The following is a 25,743-nucleotide window of genomic DNA, read 5'->3' on the forward strand; positions in this document are numbered from 1 at the left end:
GCGGCACCGTCTTTGTGAGAAGTTAAATAAGATGGAGAAGCTGACAGTGCATGCAGCTCAGAAATTGTTCTGGCTGAAGTTATCACCACACGGAATAAAGTCTTCCAAGACAGGAATTTTAGGGAAGTAGAAGAAGCGGTCTCAATCGGTGCATTTAAAGCTTGAAGCACAAAACTGAAATCCAGTGGAGGGACTGGTTCCTTGATTAGTGTGTGAAACAGAAAGGTGCTCTGAAGGAAGGTCTTGTAAAATGTATGAGAAGCTAATGAACGAGAATCAAAGCCTTGGTGAGAGATAGCAGCAAACTGAACCTTAACTGTGGAGTAACTAGAACCTGAAGAAAATAGCTCTGAAAGAATGAGAACCTTCTGGATGCTCTTGCAATTTTGGTATGTAGGATAGTGCCCTGGAGGACAACTTAGCACATCCAACAGTTTGCCTATAGACAAGACGATATAGCTTACACTATGACCAAGCAGACAATGTATTTATTCCCTCAGCAAAAGCCCAGGCAGCAAAACATGTTAATTTGTTTTTGTATACTCTAACAGCAGACTCTTTTTGGATGGCAGAGAGTATATGAATGGCCTGTTGAGACAAAGAAGCGTTTGTCTATCACCATTACTGAAACTGCAGAAACCTTGAGGTTGAAGCCATCAAGGTGAAGCAATCCAAAGGGATGGAAAAGAAGATCCTTCCTTGGGATCAAATGCTGGGTTGGGGAGGGGGGGGGTTATGCTGTTATTCCTGAGAAGGAGAACCCAGATTAGTCTGGGCGAGTGTTAAGTAATGAAGACCACAGAAGTTTTGCACATGAATGTCTTCTGAACACATCTCGACATTGGCAAAGAAGGGAAAAGGAAAAAGGCTGCCTGGTTAGCCATTGTCTGACCAGTGTATGTCTCTGGTACTTCCCCTATGGGGAAATATGAGTAAAGTAATTTTTGCACTTACTGATGTAGGGAAAAGCAAAGAGATCACAGTAAAGATAGCCCCAGATGTGCAAGATCTGATGAGCCACCTGTGAATTGAGAGACCACTTGTGAGGCAAGAGAATGGATCTGCTTCGTCTGCTGCTGTTAAGAAACGATGCAACACTATTGCTCACTGCCATAATTTCATGGCCTCTAGGCACAAGGAGTAGGATTTAGTTCTTTCTGTTTGTTCATGTAACAAGCCACTGTCATTCTCCATTTGGATGGATATCACTCAAAGAGATAAGAAGTCCTGTAGTTCCTGCAACTCTAGGCCGCCCTCATCTCTAGGCTACTGATGTCTAGAGCAACATCTTGATCTGATCACGTACCTTGGATCTTTCTTTTCTGATAATATCTCTCTGATCTCAGAGAGGAGTTGCCCGTGGTAATTACGACCCAGGGCGGAAGTAAAAGGAAACGTCTCCCCTGTAACAACAGGGAGAGGTCATCCATCACTGAAGCTGATTCCTGCACAGGTTCATTATTTGAATGGGCGATGACAGAGTACTGTAGATGTGACCACTGAGCTTTGAGTAGCCACTGTAAGATCTTTATGTGGTACCTGGCTAGATGCATCATAAGAATAGTCGAGGTTATGAGGCCCAGAGCCAATAAAACAACTACTGGAGAGGACTTCTGTATAAGATTCTAGGCTGCAAGCTTTAATGACTAGACACTTTCTGGAGGAAGACATTTAGAAAAGGACCTGATGTCTATGTGGCATCCAATTAAATGAATGGATTGTGTTGGATGCAGATGGGAATTATTGTAGTTGACAAATTTTCCAAGGACAGGCAAAGCTGAAGTAAATAATCTTTAGCATTTAGAAGAGATTCCTTCAATGTGGCAGTGAGAAGCCAATTGCTCAGATATGGGATAATTCTGGTATTGAGCAACCTCAAGTTTGCTGCTACCACAGCCATGCATGTGGTGAACAACTACGGAGGGTGGCTATGGAAAGAGTGAAAGGCACAGCTCTGAACTGAAAGTGAAAAGCTCTTACATGGAGAGTAGAAACCTCCTGGATGCTCTTGCAATTCTGACATGAAGGAAAGTATCATAAAGGAAAACTGACCACATCCAATCATTTTCCTTGTAGACAAGACAATATGGCTTGCACTATGGCCACCCAGAACTGTTTTTTTTTTGTTTTTTTTTTTTACGTATTGGTTGAGATTGCTTAGGTCCAATATGAGTCTGATGTCTTTGTTTTTCTACAGAACCAAAAAGAACATGGAGTAAAATCTGACACTGCCTGGTCCAGTGGGACATTTTCTAAGGCTTTTTTTTGGAGAAGAGAGGAGATTTCTCTTCTGGCTGCTACAAGCTGGTGAGGTAGTACAGCTGGAACTGGCTGTTTTGTGAGGGGGTGCTGGGAAAAGGGTATATAACAACCTATGGATATTACCCTTTTTACACAAGGGCTCTACATGAAGGCCATCTACAAGGATAGGTACAGGGATAAATAGACCAGACTGTCTCCATAAGGGATAAGTCGAGCATCCCTTCAGAGATGGTTAGGCTGCCCATCAGAGAAAGGCCCTCTAAATCCCTTGTTTTGCAGACCTCCACAACCTCTGTGTGAGCATCAATTAAAGGGGTTGGCTCTGTCTAAAATGCCCCTGTCAGAGGTGGACTCAAAGGGTTGACGCCAAGATTTTCTAAACCACAGGATCTTGGACCATTTCTGGTTCCAAGTGCAAGATCTTTGTGGGATCGCAAACACCTATGTCAGAAAGCTCCTTCCTGTCCTGTGTGCACCTCTGCATTTTCTCTATGACAAACTGACCAGACAATGAAATCCACCATATGGGGCAGTACTAAAGGATACTCTGAAATTGTGTGCAAAATCACAAAGGTGAAGCCAAGTTTGTCAGGACTACTTTGCCTGCTGCTCTCACTACTCCATCACCTGCATTATGCAAGATCCACATGGAGAGACTGGTAATATTAAACATGGTGCTCAGGTTGATTCCCCATTCTCTCCATCATCTTAAACTCCATATTGGGCAGATGGACATTAGTGGAGTCATTCCACAACTCTTTCTTGGCAGCTGCTGCCACAATGATGGAATCAACTGAAGGAATCTAGGACGAAAAGGGCCTGCCCCAGGTGGTTAAAGAATCCTGTTGGGTTTGCTTGGTATGTTCTCTATGGAAACGGGCTCTTGCCATGCCCTCCTGTTGGCTAGGTCAATGAGACTGTCCACCACCGGGACCACCCAAGCAGTACAGGTGGTCAAACCATATGCTTCAAAAAGGACAAGCTCATCCTGAGAGGGAAGGTCTTTGGGGCAATTTTCCCTCTGGTGCATAGTTTTCCAAGATCTCACTATAGGTGAGGTCCTCTAGAGTGGACAGTGGGGATCTCTATCTTCTGAGTTAGCATCTGAAATGACCGACTTATCTGGAGAGTCAATGCATCTCCTTTTATACATTCTCTTCCCAGGAGCCTCGGGTGGTGGAGTCAGAGTCATCAGAGGACTGGTCTTGCTTTTGGGCAGTTATTTTGAGAGCATAGGTTCAGCACTGGTCCTGGGAAGTATGAACAGAATGAGACAAAGATGGATGTCCAAGGAAGATACAGATTCTGATGGGGCCTATACTGTTGTCCTATGAGGAGAGACTGATCCTTCACTAGACCTCAAAGGCTGAACCAACATCTAACTGAGGATCGCCCACTGAATGCTGACACTACCCCATCCACAGAAGAGAGGTGGTTTTGACAAAGGCATCCACTTAACTGACATAGAAAACTGACCTGAGGAGGGTATCAACACTGTGCTCTAAAAGGCCAATGACTCCTACACTGAAAATGGCAGCATGAGAGATGGATCTGAAGATGGCATCAAAGTGTCAACATTGAGGTGTTGATCCAGAGAGCAATTCATGTCCAAAAGATTTGGGGTCTAGTGGCTCAGATCAGAAGTCCTCAATGTCAAAGGTTGGGGAGTGGTCAGTGCCAAAGAGACGAGCTGCAGACAAGAGGTCAGCCCCGATACCACCAGATCTGAAGGTCAGATCCGGGAAAGAAATAACAAGGGGGATGAGGGATCAGCCGAACAGGAAGGGTAAGGCAGAACACCCATATCTATCAGTACCTCGATGAAAGCCCTCATCATATGATCCAGTTCCATGTCTGAAGCAGTCCAGGAGGACATGATGGATGACTACAACGCAGGGTGGGAAGGAAGCCTACCGAGCTCACTCGCTCTCTCAGAAAGTGTTTCATCCTCAATACCAATCAGCTTAAAGGTAGGAGGAGCAGATGATGAAGACACCGACAGAACGATGAATTAGACAGCTCTGACCTATGTATGTAATAGGGGATTCCTTGGACTTACTCTTCTGTGGTTCTGAATCCTTATCTTTACCTGTAGGCTTATCTTTGTCATTCCTCGAGCCATCTCTTTAATTACTTTTTCTGTATGGCTCTGAAGCTGGAAGTAGTAAACTAATTTGTTTCTCCTGTCTCATAAAGCATGCTAACTAAATACTTTGCTGATGGAGCAGTGAGATGTTCGATCCCCAAGCAAACCACACAATAATCATATGAATCCTGAGGGGGTGGCATCTTAATTCCGCACTTTAATACTCTTCTTACCTTTAAGATCCACATCCTGACCACAAAAATCAACAGACAAAAACACAACAAAGATAACAGTGACTAGATTACCACTCAGCAAAAGTAAGTTAAATAGAGGGGGAATGGCTAACACGAAGATAAATTAGCAACCCTAACTGCCAGAATTTTTTTTTTTTTGGAGACACGCAGGCTGAAGATCCATGCATCAAGAACAATAGAAAAAGAACAAATGTGGAAACACAAAGGGGTTGCAAGTTAACTATGCAAAAGAATACAAACATATATAACATAAACCTATTGAATAAGAAATATAATATAAATTAGTAAAAAAATATACAGTGGTGGAGCACTTAACTTTTTGTACAGAGTCTTGACTATTTCTGAACACTAAGGTGGCAGACAAGATCTTAGGCAGCTTCACAGCCAAATGCATTATGAAACGGAAGGATTTCAAAGGCAAGAGGCTGGAGCACTAGTTTTGACAGGTCACATCCAACACGTTGCTCAAGAATCCAACATTCAGTTCAGATCAGAAAGACAAAATGAATAGGATCCTTCAACTTTGTGCTCCTCTATACTGCATGTCTCATAACTCCTACGTTTGTGAAGCATGGACATTATTTGCACACCTACTGTGTACCCAGCAATCCACTGCACCTTGGTCTCTGGTATATAGTTTGGAATGCACACAATTATGGACAGTATAAACTGCAGTTATAGTTTTCAGACTTCAAGACGTGATATGCAGTCACTTACCAGAAATGGTACTGAGTATTATGACTGAGCTCCCTGATATAAACAAAGCTTTGCATCTGTCTTCAGTGACAGTGGCAACTATCAGTTTGAAAGAAGCCTTCCACTTTTTGACAAAGCACCTGAGATGTTTGATGACTTGTTTTAGATCATTTTTGTGGTGTGTGGAAAAAGATTCTTATATATGGTAATAAGCTTTTTTCCTGTTGTAAGGCAATTTGTTTTGAAAGAGTTCCACCATATATTTGTTAACCAGGTAAGCCAAATGGACACAAGTGTCCCTTTTCATGGATGACCTGGTAGCACTATTTGGTTAGCTGATCTACTCAGTCACACAGCAAGCAAATGGAGGTAGGTGTACTCAAGATCTATACCTCTGACTACAGGAAGTAGCTTCTCAACAGCTTATACAGAGAATCTTTAATGCTAATTGCCAGAGAAATTCAAGAGGTTTACTCCTGAATTTCTCATTATATTTGTATTGTGTAGGAATACATATCTCTATACAACTATGCAGACATACAAGTCTGATGTATAAGTAGTAGATTTCATATGGGGTTCCACAGAGGATGGTTCATTTTTTTTTTAATTTCTTTACTTCATCAGAAAGCTATAAATGACTGATCTCAGAGGAGTCCCTAAACATAGCAGGCTTTATTAGAGGAGTGGTGCTAGTACTAAGGAAGAACATAGCCTGGTGGCCAGACTTTACCCGGGACAAGGAAACACTTGAAAAGGAAAAGGCATGGGGAATTAACAGTGTGGTCCATTCTTATACAAGGTAAAGGTCAAGAGGATCAGTTTCTCTATAGGATGGTAGAAATTTTGGCCCAGAAGACTGGCACGCATAAAATTTAAGAAGCTCCGTGCAGACCACTTAGTTTTTGTTTCAGATGACATCATTACTGGTGTAACCAATTCACAAATGCTAAGACACTCTTGTTATCAGACAAATCCCAAAATCCCAAAATGTTAAAGCCAGCCAAAATCCATTCAAATAATACAGTCAGTGTCTTAGGTCAGCCTTCATTGACAGAATCCTGCGATCTTGTCTAGAACCTTTCACTATTACTTCTTTTTGATTCACTGCAAAAGTCCATTTCTGCCTTTCTAAAATCTTGTCATTTAAAGTATGGGAAAGCATTTGCTTTTGCCTTCTCAGTTGTCTGGATGTTAACTGTGAACCCTCACCTGTCTTGCATAGGCTTTTCATCTTCAGGAGCATAAAACGTTAACTGTTTCCCCAAGAAGGTTCACTCTGAAGTGGGCTGGATACCTCAGTTTAGACTTAATTCCACCTCCTCCACAGCTTCAGTGCATTATAAAAAGTTGCATGACCATACCACACTTGTCTCTACCACCTTTATTTTCTTGGGTCCCACACTTTTGACAAAATCATTAAGTTTACTGGTACAGATGCAAATGAAGAGGGATCTAGAATGACTGCGAAAGAAGAAAAAAATGTATGGGCTATCTCACTTCCTAGCACTTCTCTCAATAGAGCTGTCCATTCCACCAACACATTTTTCATGAACTCTACACAATTCATTCCCTGCAGCCTTTTCAAGAATACCCATGAAGCATTGGTTTGTACACCTTTTTCTATCATCTATATCCAAAATTTTAGCCTCAAAGTTCTAATACTGCTTTTTAAGGTGGTTAATTTGTGTTTCACCTTCTTCATAACCCCCTTCAAATTCATCACCAGGTCAAACTAAGGCTCAAGGTTGCTTTTAAGTATTCCATTCTTTCTGACCTTTTAATGCAGTCCAATAAATCAGTATAAATCTTTTGAAGTTTTGACATTACAGATTCAAATAACTCTTCTTCCATGCTGACCATCATCTTTTCAATCAGCACATTCTCAGTGTTACTTTTAAAGTTGCCCCTTAGCCTGGGATTCACCCTGATATTGTGGCATCTTTAAACTGTTAGAATTATTTTTTTTGCTTTCCTTTCATCATACAACTCAAATTAATATACCACCAGAGCCTCGGAAATTAAATTATACTGACAGTTTCAGCCTTACAGCATTAAAATTAGTTTTTGTCTTAGAAGACCGAAACCTCTGCTGCAACGTGCCTCACGTACCCTGCCCTGACAAAAACTCCTCCATGCATATCTGTTATTAGTTACACAGGTTAGCTGCTCAAAGACTAGACAGTTAATGTCATCTAAAACAGTGTACTGGGTTCACTAGACAGCTTTTCCAATATGATGAAAATGTCTTGAGATACCAGTATATGATGTTGGAAAGCATAAATCCCTAATCTGTGGTTTCAGCCATTATTTCTAACACATCACAGATATTACCTCTGAAATCGGTCACCTGGGAAGTGACTTATACTTATAATAGAACACAGATGCAGCAGCATCTTCAAGTCCAGCAGGGCATAATTTCAACCAATGGCATGGAAGCCTCCCTTAGGGGCATCAACAGAGACCTCTGAGGTATAAGGTATTGGGTTTTTATATGGCTAAGCTTGTAAAGGCCCTAGGGCCATTAGCCTAGTAACCTCCAATGAACCTATGAATCTATAATGTGCAGTCTGCTAAAGAGCCTCCATGGATGCACCATTCTTGGGCCTCAGGAGGCCAGCCAGGGCCAAAGTGATGTTTTCAATCTTTCCTAGTCCTTCTCACAGTGTATTCACCTCTCCACATGCTTCCTGCACATTTTCAGAAGGTCATCTGAACAGGATGACTGCTACAAATTGCTCAAAACAGCTGTATGAGACTCCAGCTTCCACTTGTCCAAGCCGGCTTGAAGTAGTAACACATTTTGTTTGCTATAGATATATATATCGTGGAAGACACTGGTTTTGTGAGTCATTTGTACAGATACCTTTATAACATGTGACATGCTTATGCACTGTTTGCCTTGTCATTACCTGGATACATGATGCTATCCCCATCCCTCTCTTTTGCATTAATCCCTGCAGTTTTTGAATGGTCCTGGGTTTTACCTAGTTGTTGTGGGGGCCTGCTTACTGTTTGCTATTTCCACCCTGTAATACTGTCTCAGTGCACTATAAGCAAAGACCCATGTTTGCACTCATCTTGGAGATATGGCAGTGCTTAGCCGTGGGTCCACTTCACTATCTTGACACTGCTCATCTGTGGCTAGCAATTTCAACAGGGAGTGAAGACAACCCTGACCTCTTTACAAATAAGTGGCATCTTCCTTCACACCTTCCAGCAGTGCAGTCTATACAACATCCAAAGAAATCTGCTGAGGCACTTTCATCTTTTAGTACAGCACTTTCTGGGGGAGATCGTCACAGCTCTAAGATGTTGTCAACAGTGAGCATGTCAAAACCCCACTGCTTCTTGGCGATACACCAGCCACTCCCCTGAAGACATAGCCTCAGATCACAGCCAGGACTGCAGAGGTGGTACCAGCACTGTCATGTCTGGTGATGTGGCTCATACAGAAAGGGGCAAAGACACGAGATACTTCAGTACACTCAGTTTCTGCAAGGAGATTTCTTGTTTTGATGTTGGTTCACCTTAGGAGAGGAGGAGAAAGATGGCTACCCAGGAGAATCAAAGGCTTTCCACTGGATGGGGGTAGTAGGTAAAAGGTAGGTTGTGGGGGGGATGTAACTAACATTTCTCTTCACTTAGAATCATATGCTCCACAACCAGTCTTCAATATCTGAACAGTTCTACTGGCATCTCCCAGCCACACACTGTTTTGTGACATTACTTGCCACCCCTCCTCAACACTCTCTTAACTACATTTTCTGCCCTACCAAGTTCCTTCCCTGGGTTCCATTTCTTTGAATTTCTAACCATTAATTACAACATCTACTATTTGACAAACCCACTAACACACCTCTTCAATTGCTCAATGTTCAACGTCTGGTAAATGTGTCTCTTTTTATACTGCAATAGTTTTCTTTATCTCATATGAATGGAATCTAATTAGCAAATGTGTGACTGTTGACGCACATTGCCTGGAAAAAGTGGTATAAAAATAGAACTCAAAATGCCTTTCAGCAATTTAGACATCTTAGAAACCTTGCAAAACTCCAAGTCAAACAGGACAAGCAAACATAGTATATATCAACCTACAAGACAAACATCAAAACAACTCAAAACGTTTTTGGTCATCACAAAATAAACTACTCCACCCTAGCAAGGCCACCACTCCCTCTCCAAAAACAGACAATACAACAGACTCTATGAACACCCAGTTTAATTACTACTTTATACACAGTTTAATTACTACTTTATACAATCAATATCCTCTCTTAGGCAATATTACATCTGTTCCCCTCTCTCCACCCGTCTGACCAAAATCACCCACAGCTCTTCAATTTCACTGGTAATGAAGTTGCTCCTTAAACTAAAAACTACTTCTGTAGCTAAAGACCAACTACCATCAGACTACTTAAAAACGGCTGCAGAAGTCATAGTCTTCTCCATGTCCACACTAATTAATAGGTCCATAACAGAAAGATAAGTCCCATCACTGTGGAAAAAAAATCCTACATCATACCACTGCACAAAGTAGGCACATTTAGAGAGTTTAATAACTAGAGACCAACAGCGATTCTCTACCCCTTCTCCAAAATATTGGAGAAATGCATCCATATGCAGCTATAGCAATACCTAACCTCAAAATAACCTGCTCTCAGTAATGCACCATTTATTTATTTATTCAATCATTTAACACTTGTTTACCAGGAAAGTCTGGCTGGGACAGAGCCCATTTTCAGTGGAGGCCCAGGGGAAAAGCCAGATACATCTTTGGAATGTGGGAGGAAACTGAACACCCTAAGAAAACCCACAGGCATGCAGGAAGGACATGTAGACTCCGCACAGAAGGTACCCCAGCTGGTAATTGAATCTGAGAACCTCTTGCTGTGAGGTGACAATGTTAACTGCTGTACCACTGCACCACCCCAGCATGGCTTTAGGCCCCACCACAGCACTACTACATCTTACTAATATAATAAACCAACAGAGAAACAATGGTCTGCTTGCATCCACAATGTTCTTAGACTTGTCATAGGCATATGATACTGTCTCGCACCAGCAACTACTCATTCAACTCTCCTGGGCGTTTACCTTGTTCCATATCTTCTTCTATCACACTCTCCTCAATAGGACTTTAACAAAACTCCTTCTCATGGTTACTTAGTTACCTAACTGGAAGACAACAAGCATACTCATCCTTTCAACCAGTTACTACAGGTGTTCCTCGGGGCTCTATCCAGGGTCCCATCCTAGTTAATATATTTATTAATAACCTCCACTTACCATGCTAGTTTAGTTCAGTATGCATACAACTCAACATTAATATATGCAACCTTAACAATAAATAAGCTCCAGTACATTACCCAAAAATCTTTCTCCTCTGTAGAAACCTGGCTCAAAGAATCAACCCTATTACTCAACCCCACTTTACCTCCAAAAAAGTTGCCAAAATCAAAAGCAATATTTTACCATAAAGTCAGCAAATGATACTGTCACTGAAACTAACTCACAGTAAACTTTTAGGTGTTATAATAGAGGACAGTCTCAAATATTACCAGAATACACTGTACACTATTAAATCTACACAACAGAAACTAGGCTCCTTTTATAGGATCAATACATTCTTTACAGACACTGCAAGAAAAACTCAAGCCATCCCATCTTACTGCCAACTCTTTTACATGCTGCTTATATCCTAACAAACTTAAACAGTCAAAGAAACTTGCCTCCTGCTACAATAAAATAGCTAAACTTGCCACAAATCTTCCTCATAGGATCCACCATTGTCACAGCTTAAAGCAATTAAACTAGCTTAAGCTTCACTACTACCAAACATACTTACAGCTAACTACAACACACAAAATCATTCATCATCCAGAAAAATGCCTGCACTACAGAACTTACTACTGCCCAACTGTCCAGCAAGGGACCTCCATTCCAGTAACAAATTCTTACTACTAACAAAAGTGAAATGCTGTTGCAGGAGACTCGCACTACTCCCAATATGTCATTAAACTCTGGAATAGTATCCCCGCACAAATAAAACTCTCCGACAAACCCAATAAACTTTACACCACTGCTTAAACAACATCTTAATCAATCTTGGTCCTGCAAATGCTCATCACCAGGTTAAGACTTTGTGCTTACTGTACAATACTAATTTGTTTGTGTCTTTTGGCTTTTCCCAGTTAGGGGTTGCCACAGCGGAACTCCGGTCCGCTAATGATTGGCAGTAGATTTTTACGTGCTGGCTTGCTGGGCCTAACGCACAACCTTCAACGAAGGAACGCCCATTCACACATGCCGACACACAGAAGACGCTCTGAGAATCGAACGGGCAACGTCTAACTGTGAGGCGACAACGCTACCGCAAACCACCACCGCAGTCTACAATACTAATACTGTCCTTAAAACAGGAAACTCTCAACCTCTTACTGAAATGACAAAATAATTTTTATACACAACTGCTGCCTGTACAATCCACTATGTTCCATGTAGGCTTTTTCTTTAGTAACTTCTACCTCTGTAAAATCTTAGAATGTATAAATGTAACTACCATATTTGTATAAATGTAAATAAACAGAAACGTAACTACTCTGTGTTTAACTGGAACCAAGTATCATGCAATGTAAACAAATGGAGCTTTTCTCCCCGGGCTTCCTCTGAAATTGGGTATTACCCAGTCGGACTTTCCCAGTAAACAAAGACAAATACAATAAAATAATTATTATTTAATGCCTGTCCGTGCATATTACTGAATGTCTGCTTAAAAAAAATTGTACTATGTTGGAGCTTTTCTCCCCCGGCCTCCAACAAAAGGTTTTTTTTTTTTAACTAAACCAACTAGAAAAATCCAGTAAATAAATGCAAAACAAAATAAAATAAATAAATAAATAAATTACAGAACTGATAGGAACAGAAATTATACGTATGCATAGCATGCATAATATTCAACTGTCTGATTCTGGGCCTACAGTAATGCTTATAAATTTATAGTTTTAGACCGACCAGCAAGGCTAAGTGGACTGCACATTTATTGCTTAAAAATAGCATTGTTTTAAGATGCCCCTTTAAGATTCCAATGAAAAAAGACAAAAACATGTTTTATCATCTTACTGGGCACCCTAATATTCTTTAATCACTACACTGTTATAGGCTTTACTCATTCTGAAAAAAAAATCAGGTTAACAAATCTGTACTTGGCAATAAAAGTTCCTCTCTCCTTTTGTATGACTGGTTTAGCGTGTTCAGTAATATGCTCAACAATAAAAAGCCACTTTATTTAGATACTCTATACAATTTTTCCTTTTTTCTTTCAGAAATAAAAATTCAAGAATGTACTCTTTTTCCAGAATCTTAGCAATGGCATATGTCATGTTTTTTGAAAATGTATTTACATGATATCAATAACTACACAATGGACTATGCAACAAGCAACACATGATTTCTGAAAAATAAACATGATATGTAAATGACATTCTTTTAAAAATCGGTCTTACTCTGGTCTCTCATTGATTGTTCCCAGTTTTGCCAGCAGCCTAAAAAGCCTTCCATTTTGCACCTCCTATAAAAAACAAGCCAGCTATTAAAGACTATGCACAGAAATTCTATTTTCAGTATCTAAATCATGAAAGCTACTAAAATTATACATAGGATTTTCCAGAACTTGATGTTCTACTAATTAGCATTAGAATTAAACTGCAATGAGCAGAAGACCATGACAAAATGGAAATGCTCACCTGAGACAAAACATTCTTTAACAAAATCAGCAGAATGTCAATGATGCCTAACTATTTAAAAAGGATATTCTAATTAGCACCAATTCATTCTTGGACATTATCCATGGACAGGGTATATGTGTGCAAAACAGAAGTCCACCAAATGTACAATTTTAAACAGTACCAGATAATCATACTTTTAAAAACTCATCCTGCAAAAATAATTTTAATAAATGTAGAAAACTAGTCTATTGCAAAGTGGAAGTAAAAATACAACTGAATAAAAGGGAAATGAATATGACTAGAAACAAAGAAGCATAACGAAAAGTTAGAAACAAAACCACAGTAAGCAATGTGGCATGAAGACGGCAAACGTGGCAAAAAAGGGAAAAGGACTTGAAGCTATCAAATAAAAGTAAACAACACATGCATTCTTATACCAGTTGATGTACAAGGGAACCCTGAGTTCCATGCTTTCTTTTTATAAGCATTTATTTTACTAAATTCCTTCCCTTGATGCTGGAACATGTGTTGATGGTCGAAGCTGATTAGAACTACATGCAAGCCCTTGGGCCAGCAAGAGTGGTTCCCAATCACTGAGCAAGCACACATCCTGCAAATAAGGATAAGAACATTCTCAATAAGGTAGGTGTCAAACTGTCAATTAATATAGTTATATGCCTGCTGACTTAACAGAACTCCAGGAACTGAGTTTGGATGGAGAGACCATCCAAGCATGTGGAACAAAGGGGAGGGTTTAGAGACCCACCAAGAAGGGCTCCCTCATAGATAAACTAAAACCCACCAAGAAGGACTCTCTCATAGATAAACTAACATGACAAGACTCAACTGCAATGAACATTAGGGCATCCTCCTTTCTGGGTCAATTATTGGCATGAATCTAAAGCAATGCATCTACCAGGGATGAGGAAGTCCGGAGAACAGGAAGCCCATCTCCTAGGGCTACAACTGAGACAGTAATGTTTTGTGAAGATGTCAATCAAGAACAAAGTGCCATAGCACAGACTTTAGAATTGAGGCATTCTTGAAAAAGCCAATGGAAGAGAGCATGATTCCAATGGAGTGACTTTTGATTGCAGGATTTACCAATGGGTGGTCAGCTACACAATGAAAAAAGATGATGCAGCTGCCAATCGCTTCAAAAGGGTTTCTCTGGCAACTGTCAGTCCTTCCCTTCCAGGGTGCAAAGGAGATGAGACACTTCACTCAAAGAAGATGCTTGGTGACTTACCTGCCCTTCCCCTCCTGACACAAAGACGATGAACAAATACTACAGCTGGGTAAGATCTTACCATAACAGTAGATGTCTACTTCTCTCTGTTTCAATATTCTTTATTCTTGGGATATCCTGCTGAGAACAGACAAACATCCGGCTATCATACCAATACCTTTACACCTTTGAGACTCCACACATTAAACCCATGTTCTATGTGCAAGTCAAAGTGCATATGTGATGTATGGGCACCTAGCCTAATCCACAGAGCTGAAGCATCCCAAAGGAATCAGAGTAAGAGGAAAGCAATGACCTGTACATCCAGAAAGGGAGGAAGGAGGAGAAAAAGGATGCAAGAAAAAACCCTTGGCCAGAAGGAAGGCAATAGAAAGTTAATAAGGGGTAGGAGAGAGGGGACGATACACTGCAACAGTGAGAAGTACGGCATCTACTGTTATGGTTAGATCTTACACAGCTGTACTATGTCCTTCCTTATCACTTTTGCAGTATTCTTCACTCTTAGGAGAGTACAAGAGGTATGGGAGGAAAGCCCTCCAAAAACTCATCCTGGCCATAGAAATGACATCCAACTTGTAATGTTTGATGAAAGCGTGGAAAGAAAACCAAGTAGCAGCTTCCAAGATGGCTCTAGATGGATTTAGTTTCTAGACCCTTGAAAAAAAGCACCAGAAGAGGCCACTGCCCTGCTACAGTGAGCACAAACAGAAGAAAGCAGTTTTCCATGAAAAGAATAGCAATGAGAAATGGCCTTAGAAATCCTGAAGGAGATGGTTTAAATATATACCACCAAACCCAATTTCCTGGCATGCTAACTTTTCCCCCCTCTTACCCCCTGAAGGGCCCATCTCTATACCAGAAAAATGCAAAGTTCCTGTAATCACAGCTGCACAGGTAAAAAACACACTCTCCAAAGCCAAAAACACAGCATCCATGGGACCTGACAACATCCCAGGCTGCGTTCTACACGAACTACAGAATGAACTGGCACCCCACCTAAGTATCATGTTCAATCATAGCCTCCCCTCAGGCTTTGTGCCCACTGAATGGTGCACAGCAACTGTTATCCCGCTCCACAAAGGGGGATCCACCATGGATCCCGGGAACTACCGCCCCATTAGCCTGACGAGCCTGGTCTGCAAGGCCATGGAACGTATCATCATGGAACTTATAAACAAAGACATTGGTAATCTCCAAACTCTGGACCACACCCAGTTTGGGTTTGTAAAAGGCAGACCATGTCTCCTAAACCTGATAGACTTCTTTGAAGCAGTCACCAAAGCCGTAGATGAGGGTAAGGTGGCTCACACAGCCTAGATCTCGCCAAGCCTTTTGACACCATCCCCCACTCCAGAATTATAGATAAACTCACTAAACTAGGTATAAATCCCTATGTCACAAGATGGGTTTCCAACTGGCTCACTGTTAGAACCCACACTGTGAAAGCAGCAGACTCCAAATCTGACTTCAGACCAGTGACAAGTGGAGTACCACATGGTTCAGTCATGGGTCCTCTCCTGTTTGGTATCTACTTCTCTTAAGTACAGACTAACACAGAAGGTCTTTGGCTAATGAAGTTTGCAGATGAATGCAAACTAGGAGCCATAATCGAAACTCCTAATGATGTGAACATCCTACAAAAGGGCCTCACTGAGACAGATGCCTGGAGTCAAAACTATGGTCTCAAGCTCAATGCCAAAAAGTGCATTGTCATCCATACCTCTCAACCATACAGAATTACTCGGTTTTTACCGAGTTTTGGGGTCCAAATGAAGGGGTGCCACGATTCCCCGAGAGGCACCCCTTCAATTCCGATTTTTTTCATTTGTTTTTTAAAATTTTTTCAAATACCGCGCTGTCGGAGCTGACGTCATCACGTGCGCGTCGGAATTGAGCTCTAGGAGCTCACATCATAATTTCTGGCTGATGTGGCTGTAAATGCGAGCGGGAAATCATTCGCGGTTTGATTTGAAAGTTACAGGGAGTTAACAGCAGCACTCCATTCGTGGATTACAGGGAATTGATGTGGACTCACTCATTTTACATTACAGGGAATTAACAGCAGCTCTATGTGGACTTGCTCGTTTTGGATTGCAAATGCATGTCATGAACGGCAGCAGCCAGGGAATCATTGAACAGCTGCTGGTCAGCAGGTTTGTATTAACCAAAGAGCAGTTATTCACTTTGGACAATCTGCAGGGGAAATAAATGAGCAGTTATTCACTTCGGAATTGAGCTCCAATGCACACAAGTGTGTGAGTGTTTTATTTGAAATGGATTATTGGCTCTTGCGAGTGCTTTTGCAGGGATTAGGCAGCATTGAAATGGATTATTTTTCCTGGCAGCATTCTGGTAGGAAACCTATTATTTTGTGTGTGTGTGTGTGTGTGTGTGTGTGTGTGTGTGTGTGTGTGTGTGTGTGTGTGTGTGTGTGTGTGTAATTACTGGTACATTGCAAGGTGAGCATCAGGACATTGATTCCTCAATTGAGAGAATGCTCATGGAGTAGAGCAGAGGCTGAAAGACTTGTGGTTTCTTGCAACTGGATGGTCCCATTCAGGGTCTTTCACTTATGTAGCCTGAAGGAATAGATTAGACAAAGCCTTTTTCTAAAGTTTGGATTAAAACGTAGTCAAGGCTACAGCCATGAACTTTGTTTTAGTCTGTCTGCTGGAATGACTATGTGGGTCTTTATGAAGTAAAGTATGTGGCATTACCACTGTAAATAGAGTAAATATTTTTAGAACTAATTGTGAAAAGCTGACTGAGTTATAAGGAAGTTTGCATACAGGCAGTTTGGCCAAGGATTAATCAAAATAACCTTGCTATTCCTCTATTGCCAAGCGAATGGACTGTTTGAGCTGAACTGTTTAGTGGCATGAGCAAGCCATAGATGTATTGCTGCTGTTACGTGGTGTGTTTTCATTGATATGATAATAATTTAGTTTCCCGTTGTGTTTTTCCAACCCATAACAGCCATGGAGGAATTATTATAAACCTTAACAGCTTCTAAGGTAAAGACTGATCAAAAGCTTATGCAACTGCTACAACTAGTCAGACAGATTAATGTGACTGTTATCCTAGAACCATACCTGTCTTAAGGAAATTAGGCAAAGCTGATGACAAGTTATATTTAGTAATATTTGAAAGGTAGTCAGTATACGAGAACTGTGAAGATCAAAATGGACCAGAATTATTTCTTTTCAGCTGGTAGGAGAAGCATTAAAATATGTATGGTGTGGAGTGGACTGATTATGCAGAGTATGAAAGACTTAAGAAGGAATTAGTAACTAGGGCTGTGGTTACTTCCAAAATGCTCACTGTAAAATTCCACAAGTGGACATTTTGATGCTGACAATTCAATTAGAACTCAGGTGTCAATGTAAGCATACTATAAGGCTGTTGTTAGATCCCTCAAATAACAGTATAATGAAAATGTTAAAAGAGCTTTACCTAGCAATATGATGAAATATATGGTACAAAGTAATCCCACAGATTCTGATAAGTTAACACCTTTTGTAGAATGCTAATTAGTCAATGAGCCATTGCCCCCCCCCCCCAAAAAAAAAAAATTAGATTGAAACTAAATGCGAGCAGCTGTGCAACATGCATATGGCTTACACTACTGTCATTCTATTTATATATATATATATATATATATATATATATATATATATATATATAGTGTGTGTGTGTATATATATATATATATATATATATATATATATATATATATATATATATAGTGTGTGTGTGTATATATATATATATATATATATATATATATATATATATATATATATATATTGTGTGGGTGTGGAAGTAGGCTTTTCTGATGGGCATGTTCTGAATTGGGCAGTTTTGACATTACTGGTTCAGTTCATGCATTTTGTTTCATTGCCTACTGGAAAAATGTTCAAACAAAATGCGCTCTAACAAGTGTGCTGTATTATACAAGGAATATAATTTAATAAAGTCAGGAAGGTGTATCAAAGAACACATGTATGTTTCTTGTTTTGTGTGCAAGGGGCCAATGATTTGAAAACAGCCCAGAGATAATCTTTAGCCACCACTGGTCAGATACATTTTCTTTGGATGTGGTGTACGGGTTTCAATGCTGTTTCAATGAATGTGAGTTTCAATGGCAGAGAAGTTTTAATGCTAAGTCTATTTCCATTGTGAGACAGTATTGCTTTGTTTAGCAGCTTTATTTAGCAGATGTCTTAGTATGTTTGCATTGTGCTATAAAATGTAAAAATCCAAATAGTCATTGTAGAAGTAAAGCAGTATGCACACATTAGTGTTTATGGTAAATGGGGTAAAATAGACAGGTAATGGGATGTTGGAATGGCTGCAGGGGGACTCTGGTGCCATATTTTCATTGTCTGTTCTTCAGTTTGAGCTTGAAAGTTGGTATCCCACAATTCCATTGGAGTGGGTGGGGTTAGATAATTATGTATGCAAATCTGATGCTAATCAGTGTACAGATTTGTACCTATTTTTAATGCGCCGTGTCCAGATTTTTGATATTTCCAGGTTGAGAGGTATGTTGTCATCCCTTTTGGTAAAAACTCTGTACCCATGAACTACCACATAGGCAGTAATCTACTTAACACCGAAAGTGTGACAAGAGACCTTGGGACACAGGTGGACAGTAGTCTCTCCTTTGCTAATCACATCGCCACAGTAGTCAGAAAATCCTTCTACGTGGCACACCTCATCACAATAGGTTTCTCATCCAGGAAAAAAGAGGTAATTGTTCCCCTGTACTTATCACTCATTAGACCACTTATAGAGTACAATCCCCCTTTTGGTATGTACATCACAAGACATCTACAACTGATAAGGCCGCAGAAATACCTCACAAAGAGGATTACCAGCCTCAAACAGATGCCCTACACAGACTGTCTCAAAAAACTCCAGCTTTACTCCGTTGCATATCGCCCACTCAGAGGCGATCTCTGCCTAACATACAAAGCTATGTCAAACCCAGAGCTGTTGGACATGATCCACTTAAAGAAATCCCAATCCCTCCGAGCTACACGCTCTAAGGACCTAAACCTTGTCACCACAATAAACAGAACATGCTGGAGGGATAGATTCCTGTCCCAGAGACTTCCCATACTCTGGAACAAACTACCTATCAATACCAAACACAGGTCCTCATTAGCACTCTAAGAAAAATCTTGATGATTGGTTGGGAAATAGGAAATTCACCCGGGGTTCACTTCTGTGGCGCTGCTCGACAGGGGCACAAGTAAATAATTTTCTTGGGTGGTGAAAGCCAGGGTACCTTTTTGGCTAGGCTTATATATGCCCTAGGGCCAATAGCCTAGTACCTACCTATTAAAGGAAAGAAAAAGCTGCTCAGACTTACTGATATGTTTATCTTGCCTAGGTAATATGTGACCTGTCTATATAAATCTACGGAGTGAAAAACCCTTTCACTGGGATTTTGTGGACAGGTGAAAAAGAAGGAAAATTAATGGACTAATTCAAGGACAAATCATTAACCACCTTGGGGATATAAGGATTTGTATGAAGAAGAAACTGTCCTAAGGCCCCAAGAACTTATTTGGAATGCAGGTTAGAGGTTGCTTTCCCTATTGGGGATTGATATCAGAGTACAGACAAAGAGAAACAAATAGGCGGGTCCTAAATGAAAGACCTGCACTGGTAGAGTTTTTAACAGAATCTAGAACAAAAGCTGTCATTAAAAAAGGAATAATTAGTACAGCATGTAAAATACTGCATGACAACTATAAGAATCAATCAGAGGAGGTTAGAAAGGATTCTGAAGAGAGATTGGATAAGCAATTCACAAAGAAACAATGGGAGAATATGTGTATGTCTCCCAAATATGCAACAAACTCTAGAAGATTTAGGATTTTTGCCTGGAAATGTTTACATAGATATTTTTATACCCCAAGTAGACTCCAGAGAAATTTTCCTTAGGTAGACAGTAATGTTGGAGGTGTGAAGGGGAAGAAAGAGGTATCTGGGAACACATTTTGTGGGAGTGTGGTGAGTTGGCAGACTTTAAGGATTCCCAGTGGGATACACCATCGAGATGCAGGGTGGAGAGATAAGTCTAATGAGGGAGATGATTTTTCTGAGCTATGATACTGAATCGGAATTGCCTAGACATGGTAAGGCCTTGCTGTGTTTAATAATGGTGGCTGCCAAAAAAACAATTACTAAAAAATGGCAATTAAAACCTAAACCAACTATACTGGAAGTAGTGAATATAGTAACAGAGATAAAACAACTGGAATTGAGAACTTTAGAAAAGGGCAGGAGGAAACTACATAAGAAAAAAATGGGAATTGTGGGAACAATGCATACAAGGGAGAAATGAGCTCTAAAAGGCGGAAGGACTTAAATGAGCTATGCAATGTCTGAGTGAGAACGATTAGGCAAATTATAAGTGATGTATAATGTTTGCAACTGGGTGTGTGTCACTATGGCTTATGATATAAAATGATTGAGACTAAGATTGAGTCAGTTAATAAATATGTCTGAAAAAAAATAGTATCTCAAACAAATTAAACTAAGTGCACTAGCCCCAGAAACCCTGTCCTTGTGAAAAAACAAAAAAATAAAATAAATGGAAAGGCCATGAGTGACTGAGGTTTAGTGATGCTCTTGGAAGAAGTAAGAGCCACCAACAATACAGTCTTCTAACTACAATGTCATAGGGATAGAGGAAAAGTACAGTTGTGTCACTTACCATAAATGTAGATGTTCGAGTGTATTCACTGTTGCAGTCATTACATTTGGGTAATCTGCTGGCAGGTTGCCCTCAGTCGGCCTGAATAACAAAGTCTTGGGACCTGCGTTGGTTGCTGTCTCCTCTTCCATGACGTCAGGTCATCAGGGGTATAAAACATGCAGCTGACGCCATTTTAATCAGTTTTTCTTGCCCCAGATGTCAGGTGCCCCCCAAATGGGGAGCAAAAATATAAATACATAAATAAATAAATATATATATATATATATATATATATATATATATATATATATATATATATATACATGTACTTTAGAACACAAAAAATGTACCTTCAACTAAAAGCAAATACAACACAAAGGCTTTTGAGCATAGTGAAGGAAAGAAGAGGTATAATAATAGAGAAGAAAGGGGGCTGGCGGGTGGGTAACCCGGACTGCAACAGTGAATACACTCGAACATCTACATTTATGGTAAGTGTACACAACTGTACTATGTTCTTCATGTTTCACTGTTGCAGTCATTACATTTGGGTAGAATCCCAAAGCTATGGATGGGAGGATGGAATTAAACAGCATTAGGAGCAGCTATAAGGCCCTGTAGGACTGCAGTGGCAAAGCCTGCCCTGGATTTAGAAAAGCGAGGTAAATGGTAATGCTTTGTGAACGTATGAACTGAGCTCCAAGTAGCAGCTTCTAGAATGTCTCTGGTAGGAACCCCTCTGAGAAAGGCTGCAGAAGTAGAAGCAGCCCTGGTGGAATGGGATCTGATCCCCTTGGACACAGGTTTACCACGGTGCAAGTAGCAGAAACGAATAAAATGGCTTATCCATTTTGAAATAGTCTGTTTTGATATAGCCTTCTCCTCTGTTCCTGCAGCAAATGCCACCAGTAGTTGCTCAGACTTTCTTAGAGATTTTGTCCTGTTTAAGTAGAATCTTAGTTGTCTGTGTACATACAATGAATGCAGAATCCACTCCCCCTTGTTCTGCGGATTTGGGAAAAAAGTTGGCAGGTGAATGGACTGGTTAAGAGCCACACTGGATACCACCTTAGGCATAAAAGAAGGATTAGTCCTGAGGGCCACCCTGTCCAGGTAAAAGATAATGAAAGGCTCCACTGCCATGAGAGCCTGTAGTTCTGAAACCCTTCTAGCTGAAGTGACTGTTAAAAGAAAGGCTGTCTTCCAAGAAAGAAATTTTATATCCGCAGTAGCAGCTGGTTCAAAAGGAGGAAGGGTGAGTTTTTCCAGCACAAAATTGAGGTCCCATGCTTGAGTCGGTGCTCTCCTGGGAGGCCTTCAATTTTTGGCCCCTCTGAGGTACTGCTTTAGCAGGGGATGAGAAAAGAGAGGAGGTTCTGTGTTGTAATGAGCCGAGATGGCAGAGGCATGGATTTTTATTGAAGAAAAAGATAGGCCCTTGTGAAACATCTCAGTTAAGTACTGCAAAATCTGAGGAATATCTGGCTTTGCTGTGTCTATTCCTTGTGCTTGGTTCCAAGCACAGAATCTCTTCCATTTATCAGCATAAGATTTTCTAGTACTAGGCCTTCTAGCCTCCAAAATGACATCCATCACAGGTTTACTGAGAGATGTGATTGGTGAAATTAGTTGATTAGCCATGCTGCAGGATTCAGAGTTTGGAGCGGAGTGTGCAGAATTTGATAGTTCTGCTGAGACAATAGATGAGGTGTTTGAGGCAAGTACCACAGAGGAAGGTGTGATTCCTTAGAAGCGAGTACCAGTGTTGGCGAGGCCAGTCTGGAGCAATTAGAATCATTTTTGTTTTTTCCTGCCTGACTTTTAGTAAGACCTTGGAGAGTAGAGGTAGAGGGGGAAAGGCACAGACTGATAGGTTTTTCCAGCTGAAGGACAGAGCATCCACTTTCCATGCTTTTTTGTGATGAGTTCTTGTGCAGAATTTGTCCAACTGATAGTTTTGGGAAGAGGCAAATAGATCTATGTCTGGGCTCCCCCATTTTCGTGTCAACATGCTGAAGATTTGTGGCTCCAGTTTCCATTCATGTGGGTCAATAAGATTTCTGCTTTGGTCGTCTGCCAGAATATTTTGCTTTCCTGCCAGGAATTGAGCTTGAAGATGTATTTGGTAAGTCAACGGTGTGTTCCACAAGGCCAGGCCATGGCTAGTCTGCAAAGGGGGTAAGAGTGGGTACCCCCCTGCTTGTTTATGTACCGCATAACTGTGGTGTTGTCCGTCTTTATCAGTAGTCGTCCTGGATGAAGGAAGTCCGTGAAGGCTGTCAGAGCATTCTGTACAGCTAGCATTTCTTTCTGGCTGATATGTAGATGCATTTGATTTGGGCTCCATTTGCCCTGAATGCATCTCCCTGCCAGATGGGCCCCCCAAACATAGTCTGATGCATTTGTAGTCAGGGTTTGGGTGGCAGGGGGTAGAATGAATGACAGTCCCTTGTTTTGGTGACATGCTTCTGCCCACCAAAAGAACTCCTGTGGCAGGCAGGGAATGAGAGGAATCATTGTTTCCAGGCTGTGACAATGTTGACTCCATAAGCTTGTCAGGTACCACTGAAGTTTCCTCATATGCAGTCTTGCATATGGAATTAGTAGAATGCAGGATGCCATGAGCCCCAAAGCCTGCAGAATTTGTCTTGCAGATAGCTGGGTTGTTGTTGCCACTTGTTTGAAGTATGTTGTCAACTGAATTTGTTTGTCTGGCGTGAGGTAAGCCATCTGGGCAGCTGTATTCAAGCTTGCACCCAGGAATGTAATTATTTGAGAGGGTATCAGTTGTGATTTATTTTCATTTATGGTGTACCTTAGTTATGTTAGAAGCCTTTTTCCAAACGCCAGATGCTGAAGAAGAGTGTCATTGTCCTCTGCCTGAATTAGACAATCGTCTAGATATGGATAAATTTGAATGTTTGTCTGCAAAATGCAATTACTGGTGCCAGGCACTTTGTGAAGACCCTGGGCACAGTAGATAAGCCAAAGGGCAGTGTAGAGAACTGGTAATGCAAATAGCGGAGGTATCTTCTGCAAGATTCCCTAATTGGGATATGCAGGTATGCCTCTTTTGAGTCTAGAGCTACCAACCAGGCATTCTTGCCTAGCATAGGCAGTAGCTGTTGTAAAGTCAGCATTTTGAATTTTGGAATGTCCAGGAAAGTATTTAGAATGGGTAAGTCCAGAATTGGATGCCATGATTTGTCTTTTCTGGGTACCAGGAAAAGTCTTGAATAAAACCCTTGTCCTTTTTCCTTTTCTGGTACTGGATGAATAGCCCCCATATCCATGAGGGACATGACTTGTTTCTGGGCCTCTGCCCACTGATTTGGTAGCAGATCTTGGCCATCCGTTTGGAATTGGCAACGTGTGAAAATGAAATCTGTACCCCTGGGATACTATATTTAAGACCCACTTGTCCTGGGTAATTAGATGCTAACTTTGAGCATGAAGTGCTAGTTTTCCCCCCAAAGGGGCTGCCAAAAGATAAGTGCTTGGAGATGGCAGAGGAAAGTCATTGAGACTGTTTACTGTAGGGTGGTGCTTTGCTGCCTCCTGATTTGGAGGTGGAGGCACCCCATTGTTTTGTCCTGTAAGATCCTTGTGACTGAAACCTTTGAGCATTTGGAGTGTCTGCGTTTGGCCTGAGTGGCTCTGTTGGACACTGGAAAGGACCAATTCTTAGTAGGCCAGTGTCTACTGAACCTGGATGGCTGCACTTGCAAGAAATCTTTTACAGTTTGCATAGATTTAGCTTTGTCTTCCATCTTTTTTAAAACCTCTTCTGCCTTATTACCAAACAGACTGTTCTGCTGTAAAGGAGCATCCAACAATTTAGCTTTAACATGATCAGGCAGATTTTGCTCTTTGAGCCAAGCATGCCTTCTTATCACAGATCCAGTTACGGTGGCCCTGAAAGAGGCCTCCAAGGAATCAAAACCACATTGCAAAGTATGCTTTCCAACCTATTCTGCTGAATGCAATAAGTCCTGTAACTCTATTTTCCACACAATCAGAAATCAACATCATTTTCTGTTTCAGTGAGCCCATAACATGCTGTTGATATTTTGTAGTGGTGGGTTTTTTGGCCTCCTGCAAAACCCACAGCATGTCCTCAGAAAATTGGTGTCTAAAAGGAATCAAAACCTTATCACACAAAGTGTCAAGTGAAGGGTGGGCAAGTGAGGGTGAATGAGAGATCCCTGTCTTGTGTGAGAAGATCTATCCCGTGAGGTAACTTGGGATGTCTGCCATTGGCCAAATGAAATAGAAAGGTGAAACTAGTGCTGCCTGGGCCAAAACAGTCACCTGCAAGATTCTGGGCCTGTCTCGCATGATCTTGTGCAGAACCTTGGGTAGCAGAGGAAGGGGGGGAATAGGCATACAAAAATATCTCCTCTAAAGAAAAATACACGGCATCCACTTTCCAGGCCATAGGACTTGGCACCTTTGAGTCAAGCTGGGGATGATGTTTGCTGAGACAGGAAGCAAAAAGATCTACTTGAGGAAAACAACATAAATGTGCAATGCTCAAAAACACCTCCCTTGAAGCATCCATTTGGGAGGATTTGTCCTGGACCTGCTCAGAGAGTCTGCCACAAGAGGATCTGATGGAATGTATACCACCTAAAGAACCAAGTCATGGCTGATTGCAAAATTGCAGGCTTGAAGAGCTGGCCTGGAAAGATGGTAAGATTTGTGCCCCCTTTTTTGCTGATGTTCTACATGACTGTGGTATTATTGTTTCTAAAAACCTC

At 41.0% G+C, this 25,743-nt stretch overlaps 1 protein-coding gene across 1 annotated transcript in view; it reads right to left on the reverse strand.

Moving 5' to 3' along the window:
• Positions 1-25,743, reverse strand: part of PAN3 (poly(A) specific ribonuclease subunit PAN3) — a 2,193,201-nt gene that overhangs the window by 368,258 nt on the left and 1,799,200 nt on the right. The window contains exon 16 of the mRNA XM_044073269.1: positions 12,801-12,865. Coding sequence (XP_043929204.1) covers positions 12,801-12,865 — 65 coding nt within the window. The remainder of the gene's footprint in view (positions 1-12,800; positions 12,866-25,743) is intronic.

The sequence above is a fragment of the Protopterus annectens genome, chromosome 5.part1 (assembly GCF_019279795.1).
Source record: "Protopterus annectens isolate FY-2018-M chromosome 5.part1, PAN1.0, whole genome shotgun sequence".
Taxonomy (NCBI): domain Eukaryota; kingdom Metazoa; phylum Chordata; order Ceratodontiformes; family Protopteridae; genus Protopterus; species Protopterus annectens.